The 22,734-nt window shown below is 36.9% G+C and overlaps 1 protein-coding gene across 1 annotated transcript in view; it reads left to right on the plus strand.

Annotated features, from left to right (window-relative positions):
- Nucleotides 1-22,734, plus strand: part of LOC149806625 (trafficking protein particle complex subunit 12-like) — a 43,543-nt gene that overhangs the window by 969 nt on the left and 19,840 nt on the right. The window contains exons 2-7 of the mRNA XM_089955803.1: nucleotides 10,811-12,062; nucleotides 13,716-13,981; nucleotides 14,267-14,383; nucleotides 17,351-17,464; nucleotides 18,559-18,697; nucleotides 19,236-19,348. Of these exons, the coding sequence (XP_089811929.1) occupies nucleotides 10,820-12,062; nucleotides 13,716-13,981; nucleotides 14,267-14,383; nucleotides 17,351-17,464; nucleotides 18,559-18,697; nucleotides 19,236-19,348 (1,992 nt within the window). The 5' untranslated portion in view covers nucleotides 10,811-10,819. The remainder of the gene's footprint in view (nucleotides 1-10,810; nucleotides 12,063-13,715; nucleotides 13,982-14,266; nucleotides 14,384-17,350; nucleotides 17,465-18,558; nucleotides 18,698-19,235; nucleotides 19,349-22,734) is intronic.

Below are 22,734 nucleotides of genomic sequence, written 5' to 3' on the forward strand. Positions count from 1 at the left end.
AGGAAATTAGGAAACTATAAAATAATGTTATATATGATGTAACAATCAGGGCTGCATGAATTTCATTTTGGTAACTTTCAGACAAGTCTGATAAAATGCCTCACAATGGTGACAGTACTAAACAGTATCAACAACAGCAAACAGTGAATACATTATGTAAGTAAACACATGCAATGGAAAAAGAAGTGGTGGGGGTATATTTGAATTTCAGTGCGAATGTTAATCATGGTGAATTATAATCTCAATTAGGTATTTAAATAATTCAAGGTGTAACATCTCCAACAATTTGGGGCTACTTCTCCAACCATCCTGGGTGACTTCTACAGATACGTTGGGGTGAGTTCTCCATGGGACGACTTCTCCCAAAACAAGTTCTCCATGGGGTGACTTCTCTATGCACCCCAAAATAATGGTGCTGTTTACTGTGTTCAGATGTTGACTAACATTGGAACGAGAAGCCTAATTTTCAGGAATATATCAAAGACTTGGCAGCCTATATGGACGTTTTCTACAGATTAAAAATCATAAAGTTTTAGTCAGATATTACTTCCTTTGATATTTTTTCTGTAATAAATTCAGATTCTCACATAAGGAAATATAATATTTTTAAGTTCCATTGGCCAACATCTCACTTGGCTGGAATGTGATGGAAGCAAGAATGCTGAAATTGTTTAAAAGGATGATAAATATTGTTTTTAATGAAATGATGTTTTCTTTCTTCAGTATTGATATAATTTTAGTCATTGCATTAAAGAAACATACTTCAGCATAATTTAAAGTTATTTAGATTTAAATTCTTAAAAATTACACCTATTGCTGCCATAATCCGTGTTGAATGCCTACATGACCTGTTTGACTTTTACTATAGGAAAAGCAGCTTTCAGCTTTCACTAAACTCTCCACAGTATTCACACATACTCGCATTTGCTTAATCGCTCCCACCAATTTTAAAAACATAATGCATCAAGGCTATATAACAAAATGTACAAAAGAGTTATTTAAATGATCGGTTTATAATATCTGCCTCAATTGTTGTCAGGGGGTCACTAGCTCTGTCACCTTATTGGCATTTCAAGCCAGATGGAAGCTCTTGCTGTAAAGAAGCAGACAGACTGCTCACTGTCCATTTTCTGGATTTTGGTACAGTCTACTTATGTAAAAACTGTCTTCTGCAACCTAAATTTTCATTGTCTTTATTGCTAAAACAAATTGGAAGGAAGAACTCTTATCTACACTTTTTCATACAGATGGAACTCCAAAATTTACAGAATTATTAAGATTATCACTATTGCTTGAAAACCTAGACTCACCCATGCAAATATGGCAACTGTATTACTAAAGAAACTCTTTTTGATTCAAAATGCTAACAGGTTGACAGATGAGCACAGGAATATTTTGAAGAAGAATTTTTTTTATAGATTTGGATCTAATGCCTAGGGTTACCATACATCCTTTTAGGTCTGACCGCTCTGGCTTAGTCGTTAGAGCATCTGCCTCAGAAGCAGGAGGTTGGCATATTAGAACCCCAACCAAGTCATACCAAAGACTTATAGGACTGGTCAGCCTGTTGTCAGGATAATGTGACTGGGTGGGACATCGTGCTACATGTCTGCGGCATGATGCCCCAGTGCTAGACATCACTATAAACTGCCACACGGTAGACATTGTAGCAATACAACTGAAAAATTGCTAAAGCTATATTAAAAATCCAAATGGCACACAAACTTTTTCAGTCCATATATATGTATAAAGATACAGTCCTCTCCTTTTTGAAAGATCAAATATAGTAACTCTAGTACTGCCTGGACATGAGCATCAGTGAACACTAAATGTATTACATTGGGGTATAAAAGTATTGTGTGTTGCATATGGATATGATTTACAATACACAGGCTATGTTATGATACATTATCGATACACATATGAATTTGATGGTCTTTCTATCTTTGAAGGTCTGTAAGTGATAGCTGGTGCACTTTTATGGTATTGAAATACTGGTTGTATTTCCAGGATGTAGATTACAGACAGACATCAGCTTAGCATCTGTTAATTGCCATTCTCATCGATGACAAGATAAAAATAGTTTCACATAGACTAACTGTTAGTTGTCATTGATTTTTATTCAGCATTTTAGGCCATTTAAGACTGCACCATTTGATCAGATGCTGTACTCACTTTGGTCACCATGCCCTTTGTTCTGCTTTGCATAAATGCTTCAAAACATTTTATTTCCAAGTTCACATTACACTTAAACTTAGAAGATGCTATTATGTTACCTTCAAAGAAGAAAATACAATTTCCTCATGAAAGGAAAATCTAATCTAGCAGAAGCCCAGACATGGAAATGGGGATGTATGCCAACAAATCTATCACATTGTTCTTACTGCAGATGCAAAAATAAAACATACCACAGCCATTGTTAGTGAAGAAGGAAAACTATTGAAAACACCTACTCCCATTCTATTAAAAATATGTACACAAGGTGACAAACAATTGATGTTTGAAATGTACACCATTTGTTAATTCTGTGTCTATTTTGTTTATCCCATCTGCATGTTTAGTCACTGATTACATAACCAGACATAAAAAGAGACATTCCAAAATCCAAAATGTCTTCCCCATGTACAATTTAAGTACTTCACAGATCAAATAAGGACCACTTTTGCATGAAGTTTCTCTGTTTCTTTGCTGATATTCCTGTTTGTCACTCGGGTAATAAGCTACATTAAGTTCTTATTGGTAGTTATTGTTTACCCTGCACCAGAACAAACAGTGATGACCAATAACAATTCATTGTAATGTATTTCACTGCTTGATATGCCATTGGTGTAGCTTTCAAGTTTGACCAAAGTATAAAGGATACAAATCAGAACGGAAACTTTGCATTTAAGTACTTAAATGATGAGTAAAATACTTCATTATACATTTATAAAATTTCCTTTTCCTGAATATGCTGTTGTGATAAGATAATTAAAATAGAATTAGTTGGGGGTGGAATATGAAGGAAAGTCGGTGTTGTCAATAGTCTTCATTCTTTACTAAAAAAATTAGTACCTTTGTCTGCAAAAGCTGTCACAGTTTCTGAGGTTAAAATAATTTGCATATGGTAAGTATCATTTTGTATTGTTTCCCCACCTTTTGTATTGATATGTATATTAGTACAACAAAAGTATTGATGTATCAATATATTCTTGAATCATTTCATCCCTAGTATTACATGCATTTCTTCTTTGATGACAACACCTTCCACTACTGACATTCTCAGATTTGGGGAGATGAATGTAGATATGTTGCAGTTGGAAACTCCAGCCTTTCAGCAATATATGCATTGACTGCAGGAGACATTGACACAGTTCTTGATTTCAGGCCAGATTTTGACACTCTTTCCTGAAGATAATTTGGATACAATAGGGGATTGTTTGTTCTTTTTTCAGCAGTATAGTAGGCATAAGACCCCTGTATGGCTGAGCTTGGTTTTTAGGTCCATAAAACCAAGTACGTGAGGTAATTTTCAGATCCAGCGGATCAGGCATAATGTACTGTCTTACCATCCAGAGTTGTACATGCTGTCCAGCCAGCCCAGTTTTCACAACCTGGACTCAATACATGGATCTTCATGATTGATCCAATCACTTAGGCAGACATTTGGCTTCTTATATATATATATAAGGATGGGAATCTTTGTGAAAGATCCATCTGTATAGCCAAGCTGATGGTTACACATGCAGATTGGGACAGGAACATTAGTGAAAAATATGTCGGTCCAACCATGCTTCCAGCACAACCAGTACCAAAATTAAACAGACCAGCTTTGATATGTCCATTAACCAGGCCAACTATTTTCCCAGCTATTTTCACAGCTTCCCACTGGGTATTAGCAGTGGATTATTTAGGGACGATGACTGTGAATCACTGTTACCTCAGGACATGGTTTATTCTGAAATGGAAGCAGACAAGAACCAAGAGTATTCACACACTGAGTGTGAAGATGCTACTGAGCAACAGTCCTACTCTGATCCTACCATGGAGAGGATGGAGTTTAGTCTTTAGATGCTGTTAAGGAGATATACTGGGTGTGTCTGGTTTTGGAAAGCACTCCATCTCCTACCACCATGAATAATTATAGTCAAAGTGTCAGTCTACATGAGAAAGAGTCCATCTTTCTGGCTGTTTTCCCAGTCAAAATAACTCAAGGAGATTTATGATTGGCTGTCCAAACATATCTTTGATCTGGGAAAGCTCAATCTTTCTTGTCAGAAATCCAGGTACCAGCCACATTTATGTTGTACTGGCACAGGACACATTCCTCCACCTATCATACTGAGCTCCCGGCTTTGGATAAAAATGTAACAGTGGTTAAGCTGTCTACCCCACCATTTTATAAGCTGGATAAGAATGTATTTCTCATCACATTATAGCTGGTTTAAAATGTTGCCATGATTTTGATACTGGATCTGGCCTCATTGGTGATTTTCTGACTGGCAGAAAAATCAGCTAGCCAACATACCTGGGAATTGATGGAATGAATTACATGGGTCAGTGACAAAACAGCTCACTGTACAATGACTAATGCATTGACTGCCTCTCCCCATCTTGACTTAATACTTTGTGATGTGTGTTTACAGGTCACATAGCTAAATCTGCATCATGTTCTGACTTTAAGGATGACTCCATTTCTTTGGAGACAAAATTGATGAAGTACTGAGACAGACAGCTTAAGAACTACTCCAACTCACAGTTCCACCTGTATCCTCATTTAGAAACCCACCATTCCTACCATAATAGAGGGATGCAAGGAGAGCCAGGCCAAATGGTTGTTCATATCTCAAACCTTTGCCAGCAGACAACAGCTGAACCAGTCTAAGAGGCAATCCTGCAGGGAATATATTAAAAGTTTCTCAACTCTAAAGCATCCTGCTTCCCAATACTAACTTGACATCCCCTCCACTTATAGACAGCCTACTAATGGGCACCAAACTCCAGCATATCTAGTCATTTTGGATCAACCTATTTCCACAAAACAGATGAATGAATGAAGTCATTTTGGAGGGGCTTTGGATTTCAATGCCCTCTTCTTTCTTCTTTTCTCCTTCTAATGGATTTGCTATTAGATCAGGAAGGAACATAATCTTTAGCAGGAGTTAGTCATTCATTGATGGTGGTGGAGATTGTAAAAGAACAACAGTCTCTGGGGCTTTTATTCATGGCTGTGTCTTATCAAAATGGTCAATGGCAACATAGACCAAAGTCATCTCAGTGAATTCAGTCTTCCATCAAGATGGAAACAATGAGGTCTTTCTGATTCTCCATCTTAAGGGATGATTATGTAATCAGCCTATATAAATGCTGCAGAATTCATATGAATAATCTCACTTGGAAAGCAGTGATGAGCGAGAACTCCCACTTATTAGTTTAAACTCGTGCATATAAAAATATTATCTGCACAATTTTTATTTATACTGTTAACCCTTGAAGTATTTGTCACAATGTAAGTCTCATTGCTGATATTGTAGCACTTGTCACAAGGCATCTGCATGTTTTTCAGGCAATCAACTGTTTCAGCATCTGGGTTATTTGGATTGGCATAAATGTCTAAATTAAATCTGATTGGCATGTCGGGCCCGGAACAAACACTCTGTTGTAGTTGGATCCATGCATCAGGGAAGTTTTACAAATGCATGTTTAATATATGTGCTACCTAGAATAGCCAAAAAGTGTACATAACAACCATAAAAAACAGTTTCCAAACTTGTTCAAGCCAGCTGTGTATATGCCCCCTCAGACAACAGACTGTGAAAGGGGGGTTCTCAGAATGGAACAACATTTATGTACAGATAAGGCACAGGTTAAACTGCGAAGAAATCAACAGATTAATGCATATACAACTTGAGGTGGCATCCTTTAAAGATTCTGATTGCAAATGAGCTCTAACAGAGTATAGCAGAAAGAAAGACAGTTATTGACATGTTAGGTAAATATTGAACTATGACTGTTTCCTGCTCTCCCTTCTTTTTTCTACTCCCCTCTTTATTTTTGTGACAAGGGTGGAGTCTGTTCTGTGTGTTTTCCATTACATTTGTTTTATGGATGCAGCAACATAGTCACTATAAGTTAGATGTGTTTTTGTGCTCACAAAATGGTAATGGTGTTTTGTGCTTACAAAGAGGTAATGGTGTTTTTGTGCTTACAAAGTGGCAATGGTGTTTTTCTTACAAAAATAAAAATAAAAGATAACTCATCAAAGGTTCTGTTAATGAGTATGCTTTTCAAAGGTAAATCGTTGAAAAACATTGTCAGCAGTATCAGTAAATCAATCTAATGTGTAATGTTGTATACTGTTCTCATCAATTCTGGCCTCTTTTTCGGTAGTGCTAAGTTCAGTGTGAAAGTCATCCACACTTTAAGAAAAGATTTTAAAATCTTACTAAACAGTCATCTTAAACACAAATGTGGAAATATATATTTTAAATTAGAACGGGTAGATCCAGTGTCACTGACAGCCATTGTTTGCATTGTTGCTGATTTTGTAAACATTTACAGGCTGTACACTAAACTAAGCTGTTTACAAAGATAAATTTTGCAGCCTTAGTTATAAACTCCATACCCAGGTCAACAGAACACTGGGATGGGTGAAGGTCAGAGTTTTTCAAGTTCACTGGAAAACCAGGATTATTCAAAAGGGAGAGATCTTTTCTACCCTTAAGGAAAGTAGCACTTACTATATGTTTTTGGAGATCGCCCAGATATGTTTCTCTAAAGGATGTTAACCAGGACAGGGTGACAGTGCAATCCAAAATTTTGGTTAAGACCCAGGGGTTGGTATGGTAGGAAGGCCTACAGTTTTGTAAACTTTGTTGTGCTATGCAAACTGAAGAAACTTTAATGACAGAGAGTAAATAGGGACATGAAAGTATGCATCAGAGTTGCGACCATGATTTTATCTAAGGAATGATTCTCAAGCCTGTGATACCAAAGTTTGCTGTGTGTACCATCTCATTTGGCTTTAGTCCAGTCCCTTATCTTTTGTTTACATAGGTGTTTAAAGTGTTCAGATCCAGAACAGACTCCATCTTGAACTTCTGTGAGATACAAGTTTCTGTTATCAAGTTACCATTTGATTTGAAGTCATTCCAGTTCCCTCCCCCCTCGATCTAGATAATGGATTAGACTTAAAATCTGAGACATAGGATAACATACAAGTAGTTAAACTATGGGCATCACATTTATATCAGTGCAAATTGTATTTCAGTATTTTGCCAAAATTACAGCATGAAGAAAACTTTGAAATTAAGATAGAGAATTTACCTTTCTGTTTCTTACTTTTACTGATAATTAGTTTTTTCTTTACCTTGAAATTTAATCTGAAAGTGACAGATTTCATCGATGAGTATATTCAGGATTATGGATGTCGTCCCTCATGTCATAAAACTCCTTTACTATTTTTTGCTCTACCATCCATAGATCAGAAATTTAAGGGATGGCCTGTTGTCCAGCATCCACTATCCTCATTCCATCTGTTCATTAGCACAAGTTTATTATTGCTACTCCTAAATTACATGAAGAATTGACATGAAACTGTATATACACATTCAACCCAAGGTCTAGTTTGTCTTAAGTGTAAATAGTACTGGTCTGACAGCCAGCTTGAAAATGTTGTTGTTACTCCACCTGAATGGAAAGTCATGTTAACATGGGGTTTTCAGCAGAAGACTTGTTATGATGTCTAAATGGCCATAAATAAAATGATTTGTTTTGATACTTCTCAATAATTGATGGTTAGATCAACATGCAGCTTTTGCCAAAAGACTTATGATTTCTTGTGATATAGATTTGATGAAAATGTTGCTCCAAGGACATCCAATATGGTTGTCACAAGAAACATATTGTCACTATTCAGACCACACTCAGTCACCTTCTTCCCAAAGAGAAACCTCTCCTGGACCTTGACATTGCTCACCTTGTCTGAGTTGGAGCCCCTGTCTCACAACTCACTGAAACAACTATCATACAAAACTTGCTTCCTGATAGGCTTGATAGTGCTACTTTCAGCAGGAATATAGAGTGTGCTACATGTGCTGTCCATAGATACAAACTACAGTTCCATTCTGATGGCTCAGTCATTCTTTTGATGCAACCTGGTTGTGTTTCAAAGGACAGGTTGATGTTTCTAGGCAGCAAATAAATAACTATTCACTTTCTCCCGATTAACTAACCCATCATGAGAAGCAAATCTGCATGACCCTATACATGCCCACATGCTGTCTGAGGTGCATGGACACTGTTTGCTTTGTAGATCTCAACTCATAAATTACAAACAATTGCCACAAACCTGGCTTTTGAACACAATGTCTCAGTTCTGGACATAGTCGAGTCAGTCCACTGGCATGTCCAGTCTTCTTTCTCCAGTTTTTATTTGCATGACATGGCATCACACAGGAGAGGGCTAAGTATCATTGGGCATTGGTACTTACCCAGACAATTACCAGGCTGACCAGTCCTAACACTACCAATAATCTCGTAATGCTGAGCACCTAGCAAGGCAGCTGTTAGTACCATTTTTATAAGTTTGTGGTATGACTCGGCTAGGGTTCGAACTTGTGACCTCCCCACAGTGTGAGCATCCTGTTGAAGGTTTCATTAAAGTTAAAACTGGTTATATTCAGTGTATCCCCTAGGGGTGCAAAACTGAGAGTCAAAATCACCTTGGGGTCAAAACTTGGGGTCAGACTGAGTTAAAAACAAACTTTGGTATCAAAACTGGGGGTCAAATTAAAAATTTGGGGGTCTCTGAAGCGCAAATGAGGTAAAGAGAAACACTGAATATTATATCCAGGATAAAGGTTGCCATCTAGCAAGCATAAAGGGGGTTAACATGTCAGAAAGACATTTTTTCATCTTACAGAAGGGGTGGATTCAGATATAGTAGAAAAGTAATCTTGATGTTATTGTGATTGGAGAAACAGAATTTACTATATAAAAAAATTGCAGTTTGCCATTTTTCATCACTTTACCTGGGTGCAAATGGTGGCTGGTTCAAAAGATCCAGTCAGGTTCATATCGGTGTTGTGCTTTTTAATGATGGAACAATGTTTGGTCTTAAATCAGAGCTGATTTTGTCAGTTTTGTATTTTTAGAGCAGTATCCTCAATGGTACTGTAACCATGGTATAAAGATTCAGAATATTATAACTTCCGTCAATTTTGTTTGCATTATAGTTGAGTAGACCTTAGCATTAAAGACTGATCTTTCATTTCTTGATCTTGAGATCTGAATTTATTGTAAGTTAAATCTTGCTGAATTCTTGAATCAGATTGAGAAGTTTCTGATAGGCTAGTTCATGAACATAGTACATTCTACTAACAAACTCTTTGACTTATGATTATGTATTCCGGGCATTCTTATCACATTTTCACAAACCTCTCAGATCCACATATGGTGTCATAACACATACCACAAAGAAACTCTAGGATTATATTCTCCAGTCCTTCCTTATATTTTCCTCAAGTCTTTCAAATCCAGGCAGAGTATTTGGATGACACAATTGTCATTCAGCAAAGTTAAATAAAGCATAACTCTCTAGACTGTTGAGCAGTGATTCTGTTACATCTGAATCCTCCACATTACATGATCTGGGAATTCTGTTTGATTTTGTAATGTTGGAGTTCTTACTGTTAACATGGAATGCCCAAATCAAGAAGTCAAAGACTGACATTAAATGCTAAGTCCTACTTAGATGCTAAGTCGGCCTCAAGTACAGGAAGATCAGTGTTAAATTCAAAATCACCTGTAGCTATCAGAAGATCAGCGTAAATGCCAAGTAGCCTGTAGCTGTAGAAAGATCTGGTTAAATGCTAAGTTGCCCTTTAGTTGTGAGAAGATCAGTGTTAAATGATGAGTTGCCCTTAGCTGTGGGGAGATCTGCATTAAATACTGAGTTGCCCTTAGCTGTAGGGAGATCAGTGTTAAATACTGAGTTGCCCATAGCTTTGGGCAGGTCAGTTGTCCTTAGCTTTGGGGAGATCTGCATTAAATGCTGAGTTGCCCTTAGCTGTAGGGAGATCAGTGTTAAATACTGAGTTGCCCATAGCTTTGGGCAGGTCAGTTGTCCTTAGCTTTGGGGAGATCTGCATTAAATACTGAGTTGCCCTTAGCTGTAGGGAGATCAGTGTTAAATACTGAGTTGCCTATAGCTGTGGTGAGATCTGCATTAAATGCTAAGTTGCCCTTAGTTGTGACTTGTGAGAATATCTGGTTAGATACTGAGTTGCCGTTAGCTTTGGGCAGGTCAGTGTTAAATGTTGAGTTGCCCTTAGCTGTGGGGAGATCAAGGTTAAATGTTGAGTTGCCCTTAGCTGTGGGGAGATAAGGGTTAAATGTTGAGTTGCCCTTAGCTATGGGGAGATCTGCATTAAATACTAAGTTGCCCTTAGCTGTGGGGAGATCAGTGTTAAATGCTGAGTTGCCTATAGCTGTGGGGAGATAAGGATTAAATGTTGAGTTGCCCTTAGCTGTGGGGAGATCTGCATTAAATGCTGAGTTGCCCTTAGTTGTAGGGAGATCAGGGTTAAATGTTGAGTTGCCCTTAGCTGTGGGGAGATCAGGGTTAAATGTTGAGTTGCCCTTAGCTGTGGGGAGATCTGCATTAAATGATGAGTTGCCCTTAGTTGTGGGGAGATCAATGTTAAATGCTGAGTTGCCATTAGCTGTTGGGTGTGTATACTCTAAAGCACAATATTAAAAATTATATGGTGTACAATATGTCTGTAAAATATGAAGCAGTTATAATACTTTATTATGACATTTCTTTCAGGTGTTTACAATGTCAGGGAGTGAAGGAGCCATCAGCAGTTTACTTGACGATGAAAGTATCCAAGAAGATGGTCAGTTTTATGCATCATCTCTGACAACAATATCGGGACTCAAACATTCAGCAACAACAGACACCCTGGACTCTGTGCTGTTAGAACCCACTCTTGATGATCTAGATGTGGAGAGAGCTTTTGAACAAAATGTTAATGCTGGCCTGGAAATGTTGTGTGTAGCAGAATCTGCTATCCAAGAAGATACTAAAAATTCATTAGTTTTAGAAAATGATCATGAAAGAGAAGAAGAAAAGCCTGAAGAAAGTGGTTGTATAGAGTCACATGGTGCTACTGATTCTAGAGATGGAGTTAAAGGCTCACAGCCACCTAACTTAAGTAGCTATTTTAGCTCCCAGTCAGCCAGTAGTGATCCATTTGGGCAGAGCTTCTTTGATGCTATATCAAATCATCCTGTTGACTCAAGTTTAATCAGGGAAAAAAGCGTACCTTCAGGTTTCTTTGATTTAGTTTCTGACTTTGAAAGACAAAATACAGAGAACATTTTTGTTTCTGATCAAAATACAGAGAGTGAAGTCACACTTACCAGTACTGGTTCACTGCTAGATTTCTCTGCCCAGACAGAGGAAGACAGACTTATGAAAGAACTTGAGGATGCAACCAGAACCGAACCAGAAACAGAGAATGCAAAACTGAAAGTTGAACAATACAACAAGAACAGTAGCCGCAGTCATCACATTGAGCATGCTGAGCCAGAGGAGGTGGCATTTGACCTTATTACTAACAACCAGGAGCCTGTCGCTACACCTGTTGAAATAGATGAGAAGGAGAATTTTGAATCTTTCACAGCAGAGGATGCAGATGAAGAAACTCGGGATGCCCTTGGTATGTCCTCAGCTCAAAGCTCACTTGGAGACAGAAATATGCAGGAGTTTTTCAGACAAATGAGTACTAACAGTGAGCCGAGTCTATACAACAGACAAATATCTTCATCCAGTAAAAGGTCATCTGGTAGTTTTGAAATGAGTAATGGTGCTCCTTCTTCCCCACCATGCCATTTTTCAGGGACACCTTTTGTAACTCCAACCCATCAGCCAGTCACACAAATGACAACCCCAAACCATCAACCAGGGTTTCAGTCAGCTGAAATTCTACAGCATCAACCGAAACAGGGTCAACAACAAGATGTATATCTCAGTCAGGCTCCAGTTTACCCGATAACACCTGCCACTGTTCCAACAGGTACCGTATTTATTAGTAAAACACCTGCCAGAGTGCCCAATTTATTCATGTAGAACATGCAACCAACTGCAAACACTGTTGAACCCAACGTCATGATCCTAAAACTAAGCTTGAATTTGTGATTGAGTGTCTCCTATCTGGCAGTCAGTAATGACACTTTTCAGATACACGAGATTGGTCAAAACAATAACTCAAACTCAATAGTTTTATTATTTTGAGTCCAGGCCTGAAAAAATGTAACTTTTGAGATTGATATTTGTTGAATTTAGCATGGCCTGGAAATCATGAAATTTCTGAATTTAAGTTTATGTAGGCCTGGAAATCAACATATTTTTGAGTTTGGTGTGGCCTGAAAATTATAAACCAACTGAGATTTGAGTTTAAGTTTGGCCTGGCATGCAAATCAACAAACTTCTGAGATCTGATTTGGGTTTGTTTGGCCAGGAAATCACGAAACATCTGAGACTGGGTTATGTTCAGCCAGGCATGAAAATAATAAAACTTTTGAGATTAAGCTTGAATATGACCTGGCCTTGAAATCAAACTTCTGAGGTTGAGTTTTAGTTGGATAGTATGTGTCAGCCAATCAAAAGTAAATTTAAGTTTTGTATTTTGATTGTCTTAGTATGAAAACTCAGTCACAAACTCAAGCTTTAGTTTATGATCTCCAAGCCTATCCACTTATTCTTGAAACCTTTCCAGGCCCAAACTCCAAATTCTGATGGGACATATGGAGGTAAATAAGGTCATTCAAATATAGCAGGCTATAAGAGGTACTTGACTGAAAAAATCATGGAACTTTTATTTCTTTGTCTTGATTCCAATTAAAGTAACAGGTGCTGTTACAGACTGTCAGAGCTTTGGGACTTTGAACATGGAGTTTCTTGCACAAAACAAGAATGTTGAGCCAATCTTCTAGTGGATTATGTACCATAAGACCTGGGTTTACATCATACGGTGTGTACAGTTGTACACTACTGGTACAGTAAGCTCCGCTTATGCTTGTTTCTTTTATACAGTGCATTGTTGGCAGATTTACAAATGCTATCTTTTACACATAATCTGATGGTTAACAAACTCCTATTTTGAAAACGGTTTATTAAGTAAGACAAATCAAGATGTTTTTGTTTTCTTATTTCAATGAAATTCATTGTACTGGTTTGTTAGATTGAAAAATATTGCCATTTTGAAATGCATTTGGATTTTTTAAATTTGTTTTTGAGTTTGCAAAGGCATTTTTACTTTTGTTGGAAATAAAAAAGGGAAACTTGTCTATATTCCTCTTAGAATGAAATATAAAAATAAACTAAACATATTTCATCCAGTGTGGGAAAGTAATGGCAGTCAAAACTGTCTTCTTTATTTTGAGAACAAATAAAATTCTGTGTTATTGCCTGACATGAGTGACCTGACAGTTTTGACCTTTCATTTAAATATATATAATGACCCTGTCCATGTGAGAAGTGGCTAAAACCATACAAATGCACATCTTTTTCATTTTTGAAATGAACAGGTCATTTTGTTCATACCAAGCATGCACAAAGAATGCATGCCACCTTGCATGTTTATAAGCTGACAAGGACCAAATGAATATACCAGTAGTAACTAAAAGTCAAACTCCCATCTGATGCTTGTTGTTACTAAACAATTTAGGGGAGGTTACTCCAGTTGTTACTCCAGGACGCAAACCCAGCATCAGCACTGCAGGAGTTTTCCCAGCATTTCCAGACTTTGGGTCTCAAGATGATCCTTTCTCTGTCAGCATACAAATGAGCGATACTGATAGACGCTATGATGCCTGGCTACCATCTGAGGCGACAAAAGCTGTACTGATCTCCATGGCAACTAGTGCACCGGGGTCATATTGCCCTCCATTAGAGCAACTCAGTCAGCCATCACTAGCGGTTACAGAACCTCAGGTACTCTGTTTTGGTAATTTTTATAAAGTCTGTTTTAGTAATTTTTATAAAGTCAGAAATGAATAAAACCTACAGGCTGTTATGTGTGTTTGTTTATAGTTTAGCCATCATTTATGTGGTGACAAACGAGCAGGAAAAATTGCAGAATTTTAATGGATTGTGACCAGTGAGTATTTGCCATGTACTTGAACTGTTTTACATAACAACTTGTTGAACTCAAACTTAAAATGTACAGATTTAAATTGTGTTTGAATCTCACATGTATTGATAAACCCATTGTTTCAGGGTGACCCAGTACGTGACCTTGTTTACAGGTATATGGGGGAACAAGAAGCGTTGAAACGGCAGGTTGCCACAGCAGATAGTGTTACACAGGACATAGATGGTCTAGTGACTTTAATAGTGAGTAAGCCTATATTTCATAGCTCTCTTAGGTAATTACCAAATTTTTAGTGCCAAGGAAGCAATGCACACTTATTCTCATTGCATTTGCAGTCAAAATAAAGGTCTTATTTGTTAATCTTGACACTTTATTGTACTGCATTATCATTTTAATAGTAAAGTTTTCACACAAAAATTTGGATGAAAGAAAGGTTAAAACAGTTTTCATTATGTATGTTATATTGTGAAAAGTTATATTGTGGAAAGCATCTACTTGGCAAACATCAGTGAACCATTCCTTCTCTGAGTTATGCGAGCCAAGTACCCAGTGTGTGCTTTGATGAGCCTAGCTTGAGATTTGTACGTAACACACAGCCTAGTTCGAAATTCGTAAGAAGAATGGTGATTGGAATTTTGAATGCACAAAAACTGATTGACACAAGGGTTAGATACCATATAAGCTGGATCCAACTGCTAACTGCATTAATCCAGATCTGCCACAGACCTGTCAACTCGTACAATTTTGCTGTAAGTCTTATGAAAATTACCCTTAAAATACGAACTTACAGCATACTAGCAAAATCTATGGAAAAATTATCGTTGCCGAAATTGTTCATTCATGTTTTATTTGGATCTTGGTTCCATCTTAGAATTAGTGAAGTTAGTCAGGGAACCAGACTAACTTTACTGCAGCACCCCTGATGCTTTAAGCTGCACCTGTTTGTTCATGCAAAGTGTCTGCATGATCAAAACTGTTGATTATAGAATTTTTTAAAATGCCGTCAGTAAAGCAATGCATATTTAAGACAAAAGGGAAAATAAGCTTCTTGAAAGGTGTTAATAATCAACACAGAAGAAGAAAAAAAGGAGTATTCAGATTCTTGTGAATAAAAACTGGAAAGGATATAATTACGTTTATTGGACATCGCGTGCCAATTTGAGTATGTCTTGTGGCAGGAGATATGATTGCCATCATTGTGTGAAATGGAAACTTTTTTCCAAAGAATTATGTCAGGTTGAGAGATAGCAACAAGTCATTGAGCTGCATAGGTTTGGAACTAGAGTTTGTGCAACTGTACTAGTGGTAAACAAAGTATATGCGTACTTTACAAACTGTTCAGTTGAACATAATGTTTATCTTTGATGCATCAAACTTTTAATTACATTTTCCAGCTTTACAGTAACAGTTATTGATAGTTTGTTACACCTTACTGAAAACTGGTCAGTCTTACGAAGAAAACTCAACTGTCTTACTGAGAAAGACTAATCAGGGTTGGCAGGTCTGCTGCCATCACATGATGTGCCAGAATGTCCGGGTCTGTGTTGTTTGCAGTTGGGTCTGACTTGTACACTAGTATAAATGGTGTATGACTGACTTGTACACTAGTATAAATGGTAGGTAGAGCTTGGCAGTTCATTGCTTAATACAATTGTAGTAGATGTACGACTGACTTGCACACTAGCATAAATGGTAGGTAGAGCTGGACAGTTCATCGCTTGTTGCATGTGTAGCAGATGTATGACTGACTTGACTTGTACACTAGTATAAATGGTTTATGACTGACTTGCACACTAGTATAAATGGTAGGTTGAGCTGGGCAGTTCATCGCTTGTTGCAGGTGTAGCAGATGTATGACTGACTTGCACAATAGCATAAATGGTAGGCAGAGCTTGGCAGTTCATCGCTTAATACAACTGTAGTAAATGTATGACTAACTTGCACACTAGTATGAATGGTAGGTAGAGCTGGACAGTTCATCACTTATTGCAGGTGTAGTAGATGTATGACTGACTTGTACACTAGTATAAATGGTAGGTAGAGCTGGACAGTTCATTACTTATTGCAGGTGTAGTAGATGTATGACTAACTTGCACACTAGTATAAATGGTAGGTAGAGCTTGGCAGTTCATCGCTTAATACAACTGTAGTAGATGTATGACTAACTTGCACACTAATGTAAATGGTAGGTATAGCTGGACAGTTCATCACTTATTGCAGGTGTAGTAGATGTATGACTGACTTGTACACTAGTATAAATGGTTTATGACTGACTTGCACACTAGTATAAATGGTAGGTTGAGCTGGGCAGTTCATCGCTTGTTGCAGCTGTAGCAGATGTATGACTGACTTGCACACTAGTAGAAATGGTCGGTAGAGCTGGACAGTTCATCACTTATTGCAGGTGTAGCAGATGTATGACTGGCTTGCACACTAGTATAAATGGTAGGTAGAGCTTGGTAGTTCATCGCTTAATGCAGCTGTAGCAGATGTATGACTGGCTTGCACACTAGTATAAATGGTAAGTAGAGCTTGGTAGTTCATCACTTAATGCAGGTGTAGTAGATGTATGACTGGCTTGCACACTAGTATGAATGGTAGGTAGAGCTTGGTAGTTCATCACTTAATGCAGGTGTAGTAGATGTATGACTGGCTTGCACACTAGTATAAATGGTAAGTAGAGCTTGGTAGTTCATCGCTTAATGCAGGTGTAGTAGATGTATGACTGACTTGCACACTAGTATAAATGGTAGGTAGAGCTGGACAGTTCATCACTTATTGCAGGTGTAGTAGATGTATAACTGACTTGCACACTAGTATAAATGGTAGGTAGAGCTTGGTAGTTCATCGCTTAATGCAGCTGTAGCAGATGTATTACTGACTTGCACACTAGCATAAATGGTAGGTAGAGCTTAGTAGTTCATCACTTAATACATCTGCAGTAGATATTTGACTGACTTGTACACAAACATAAATGGTACGTAGAGCTTGGTAGTTCATTGCTGAATACAGCTATAGTAGATGTATGACTGACCTGCACACTTAGCATAAATGGTAGGTAGAGCTTGGTACATGTTTTAATTATTTGTTTTTAATAAACTAGCAGAGGGAAGGATATTTTGTGCTTCCTGTTTTTGCCAAATGACCCCACCAAAGGCGATACTTTTTCAGTTTCTCGAATGAACACTGAGTACTGATTTAATTTTCAGAAGAAGGGATGCTTGAGGTCTGCCATAGATTTAACACAGCGATTGCTGACCAATGCAGGTCAAGGAGCACAAGCTAGATGGCCAGAAACCCAGCATACACCTCAAACCATACAGGTAACTTGTGCTGAACCACCATTAGCATGACATCTGCTCAAGCACCTCATATCCTGTGGCTTAGAATGTTAGTAGCTCATTATCAGTTTTTGATTTGATCTCTCTATCCATTACATTCACTAGGTGTTGATGAGAAATTGGATAGAACTGGGACCATTTTGAACCCAATTTGGCAGTCCACAGAGTACAAGACCCTGTATCTGTCCATGTTTGACATAATAATATTGAACCAGGGTGTGTAGTATTATCTTCCGACTGCGTGTTAGTCGGCCCACATATTATATATAATTCACCATATGCCGTGAATGGTACATGGTGCACTGGTATTACATTTGGAGTCATCTGGCCCAGCCCAAACAACCACACCAGACTGGCAGAGGTTTGACTAGAAATCCCATCAAATATTGATAAGTAACCTTGGCATCACGTGACTATAATAGGAATCATATCTGGAATTGCAGAGTTGCAACATTCTACACCACTGTTGCTGTTGATTGATTGGTTCTTTTGCTCAAGTTTTGCAGTTGAGTCCATGGAGTTTGACATAAAAATATTAGGAAAACTATTTTACCAGTTGTTGAATTTTCACAACATGTTGAATTGTTAGGTTGTTAAAAAGTGTTCACAATATTCATGTACAGTGTTTAAGTATTGGTTGTAGTTTTTGGATCAGACCCCATAGTAGATTCGATGTTTAAAGCTAAAATCATACAAATTACCTGACTGAAACAGACAACCATGAAAAAGCCCACTTAAACACTTCTAAGGTCAACAATAGACCAGCTGTTGATGCTATCACCTGTGCATTAATAGTGTGAATGCTCTTTACCTATTTATCAAGATTTAGTGCCTGTGTACATATTTACATTTATCACGAATCCATATTTTCTTAGGTTGAATGTATCATTTCATGAAACCCTCATTATGGGCAATTAAAATTGTGTTATCTTACCTGGTCAGACTAATGGGAAATTGCATGACAGTTTTACTATATAACTACAGTAAATGGCCCTGAGTAAATGTGATTGCAAGGGTTATTGATTGAGTTAAAACTGACATGTTGATTTAAATATATATATATATATGTTTTACAGCTGTGGTTTTGCCGGTTGTCCCTGCTTTTAAAGTTGCGGATGTATGGTGTGGCAGAGTCAGAACTGCAGGGATTCAGCAACCTGGATACCCCAGATCTTTACTACGAGTTTTACCCCCATATGTACCCTGGTTGTCATGGCAAGTTACACAAGTACACATACACACGATACAGTGCATTCATCATTTCTGGATGTATATTCCATTTGCATGGCTTTACTGATAAAACAGTTTAAATTGATAAATTAAAACTGAAAATACCTCCTAAAAATAGTTCCTCCTCATTACAATGTGATATAAAGTTTTATTCATTTTTTTAAACTTAATTTTTCCCCATTTTGCACATGTTTCTGTATTATTTTGCTATTTTGTCTCATGTACCTGATATTCGCTTCATGCAGCAGAATTAGTGTTTGATGTAACTTTGGTTTTAAAGCTGTGATTTGTCAAAATATATCTTCAGTATCATAATTGCTCAGATTTATATTATATTCATGTAGTTAAACTCAATACATAACAACTGTTAAGACTTTTACATTTTTCTTAATTAATCACGGTGCATAATTTTTTTGTCTTGGAAAGATAATGATCAATTTGTCTGATTTTGTTTAATAAAGTGGCTAAATGTATAAACTCTCAGACGTCTACAGTATTTAGTAGTATTTGTATATATTATTAGGATCCATGGTTCCATTTGGAATGAGGATACTTAATGCAGAATTGCCCCACCATCTGGGTCGGTCTCAGGAAGCATTGGATAGGCTGTATTACATGCTGGCAATCACACAAAAGGTAACAGGAAAGGCAGTACACCTATTCCTTTAACAGTCAATGGATCTAAAACTTCACTATGAATATGGAAGTGGTATATAGAGCTAGCTTTGTCTATCCATACATTAGATCAAGTTTTGCATTAAGGTCACTTTGCCATGGCATCATTTTCCTTTTAACACATTTCTAGTTTATCAGAAATTCTTTGAAGTGTAAGTGTTCTTCATCTAGATTGAAATGGAGTTTTGTCCATGTGCTTCAGCCATATTAAGTTCGTTCCTCTAGTCCTTAATGCAGATCACTAAAATTTCATTAAAACAGTTATCTGTCATTTAAAACAGTTATCTTTCATTAAAACAGTTATCTTTCATTTAAAACAGTAATCTTTCATTCATTTCCAACATTTTTAGCTCAGCTGACCATATGGCCAAATAAGCTTATGGTATGACCATGCATCTGTCAACAATTGATTGTTACCTATCTAGAGTTCATATTTCTGATCCATTTTTGAGAAGATTTGCAATATCAGCCTGTATCATCAAACTTTTGTATATATTCACTAATGAGTGAGAACCATGCATATTAATGAGGTAATCTTGCATCTGACTGGCTGAATTTGTTATTTCTGATCAAATTTTGGTCTGACTTGGAATATTGGTTTGTATTTTCAAGATGAATTTAATAATGATCAAAAACCATATTTACTAACGAGAATATCTGATTGGCAGAGTTTATGACCACTGTGGAGGTCATATTTTTGATCCGATTTTGATTAAGCTTGAAGTATGTGCTTTTATTAAATACTCATTTTTTTCTTTATTAACTTTACTTTGCTAGAATCATGCAATATTACCCGATACTGAACTCACATGCAAATACACTTATTGCATTCACGTGCATAAAGGAACTACTTTCTGTTGTAAACAAACAATGGATGCAGATGCCAGCACTTTTGATTTGTAAACAAATCATGTACACTCACGTACTAGACGCTTTATGTTGTGGTTATTTAAATTTGTTTCTGAATGAAGTAAAGCAGATGTTTCGTGGACTGCCACATACCAGCTGCATTGGGACATTCTGCGTTAACTTTTTTGATACAATGTTTTGGATTTAGGCTAGCTATACAACAGACACAAGTAACTTACAGATAACATACAAGTGACAAAGCATATACTGTCTTCTTTAACTGGTGATAAGAATGGCAAAAAAATATATTTACAGTTTTACATCCTGAATTTCCTCAAAATGTACTTTCTTAGTTCTGGAAATCCAAATTACATGAGCCATGTCATAGGTTCTCAATCTTGATTACACATTTCGAAACTGTAAAGTAATTTCGAATATAAGTGCAATTACATTGTCCTTACTGCACTTAAAATGAAATAAGCATTAAATTCCATAGCATCTTTTTGATAATTGCAATTGAAAGGCTTCATATTTTTCCCACATTATGATTTCAAACATTCAATGACAGAAACAGAAAAACATTTGCAGATGTCAACATGCTTCTCCCTTGCTTCTTCAATCCAATATATTTCATGTGGAATTGTCACATATAAATCCAGTCCATAGTCAGGAAATTTCATAGAATTGAAAAAAATACCAAATTCTATTCATTCCAGATCAAAAGGAAAAGTTGTTGCAGTGCGCATTCATTCACAATATGACTCCAAATTCAGTTTAAACTAGACACGCCATTTTCTTTCAAAAGTTATGTCGAGCACGTGACTAAGTTTAAATTTATCTGGCCAGAGTTATGTGCGCAGTAATGTTGTTGTGTAATGATGAATCTGCACTTGTTTATTTAGTTTGGAATGCGGCATACATTCAGTTACTTTGTTTCTTGTTGTGTATTTTGTTAATATAATTAAGCCTTAGGTAGAATAAAAAATGAGCGTATAATAAAAAGGTTACTGCATTTGTATGGGAAAATATGAACTCGTTTTGTTGGATGGATATACTGCACTCCCAAGGTCGTGCATTATTTCCATTCGAAACACTCGTTCTTATTTTCCCATACAAATGCAGTAACCTATAAATATCATGAAGCTCTTGCATGAGCTCATTAGTTAGCAAGATCAATGTGTGCTGGTTTGAAGTTATGCAGAGTTCTTCCCCTTGGAGAGAAAAAACCATAAAAAGATTACATTTACAACAAAAAGATGCATACAGTAGAACAAGTCATAAAAAGTATCAAAATAGTTTTAATTCAAACTGAAAAAAGTATAATTGCTACCAACATAGCAAGGAGCACTCTAAGTTGTAAGAATAGTTTATAACATACCAGTGAATTATTACAAGAATATGAATGAAGAGAGAGGCATGGTAGCTCAGTAAATAGGATTCCTACGCATGAGTACCATGCTGGATTTGAAGGCCAGGCCAGATGAGGTTTAGACATGACACTTTACTCTAAATACACACCAAAAACTAACCAAGATCACTTGGCAAAACGGCTTAAAACAGGCTTAACTCAGCTGAACCAGAAATATTGATTTGTGTCTCTGATACACCAAAATACATTTCCTTAGGAAAAACAGTATGTTAGAATTTGCTGATGCATTGTAGCTGCTATGAAGAACAGCTAAAGTATCTCCAAGGGACACCAATAACTGTATCTAAGTATCAGAATTTCTTTACATTTTTAGTTATGTGCAAGAGAAGGATTTTGCATTAAGATGAACACATTTCTTATAGTAATAAAAGAAATGTCCAGGTTTTTAAATTTATTTGCAAATATTTATTCCTAAGATTTACATTTGAAGTTCCTGAATATTTTGAAGCAATTTGATATGTTTGGTTAAATAAAAATGAGTACTGCTATATTAAATTGCCTGAATTATTTATCGTATATATGTGGGGCCCCAGGTAATCTAAGGTGCTCTCCTGTAAAAATCACCGACATGACACCTCTGTCTGTATGGGTTCAAGTCTTGTGCTTGACCAACATAAGTATGTCACAGGACTTGCCAGTAGCTTTCAATGGGTCACTGGGTTTCCCTGGGTTTTCCTGGTTTCTTCCTTCACCATATATACTGGCTTCTATGTATCATGTGCTGAAAAATGGCATTAGACCTATAACAATGAGACCAACAACAAATCTTTTAACAAACAATTAAAAATAATCCAATATGCTTTCCTCCTGAAATGTTTCTAAATTTAATTACAAAGAGCAAAGAAACCCGTACCTTTAAAAAAAATTGTATGTCCTGCAAAATTTGGTAATCAGTTGAGATTTATCAGATCATGGGAATCAAATCCATAACTTTCATGTCACAAGTTACAGCTTCCTTGGGTGGAAATCTAAATGGTTACCAAATTTTGACCTGGGGGTGGAGACTTCGGTAAGGACAAATCTAGGAGTCCATGCTGACTATGCAGATTGATTCCCCTGAGTGTGTGTG

The sequence above is a fragment of the Sinohyriopsis cumingii genome, chromosome 1 (assembly GCF_028554795.1).
Source record: "Sinohyriopsis cumingii isolate HCF-2022 chromosome 1, ASM2855479v2, whole genome shotgun sequence".
In the NCBI taxonomy this organism is placed as follows: Eukaryota; Metazoa; Mollusca; class Bivalvia; order Unionida; family Unionidae; genus Sinohyriopsis; species Sinohyriopsis cumingii.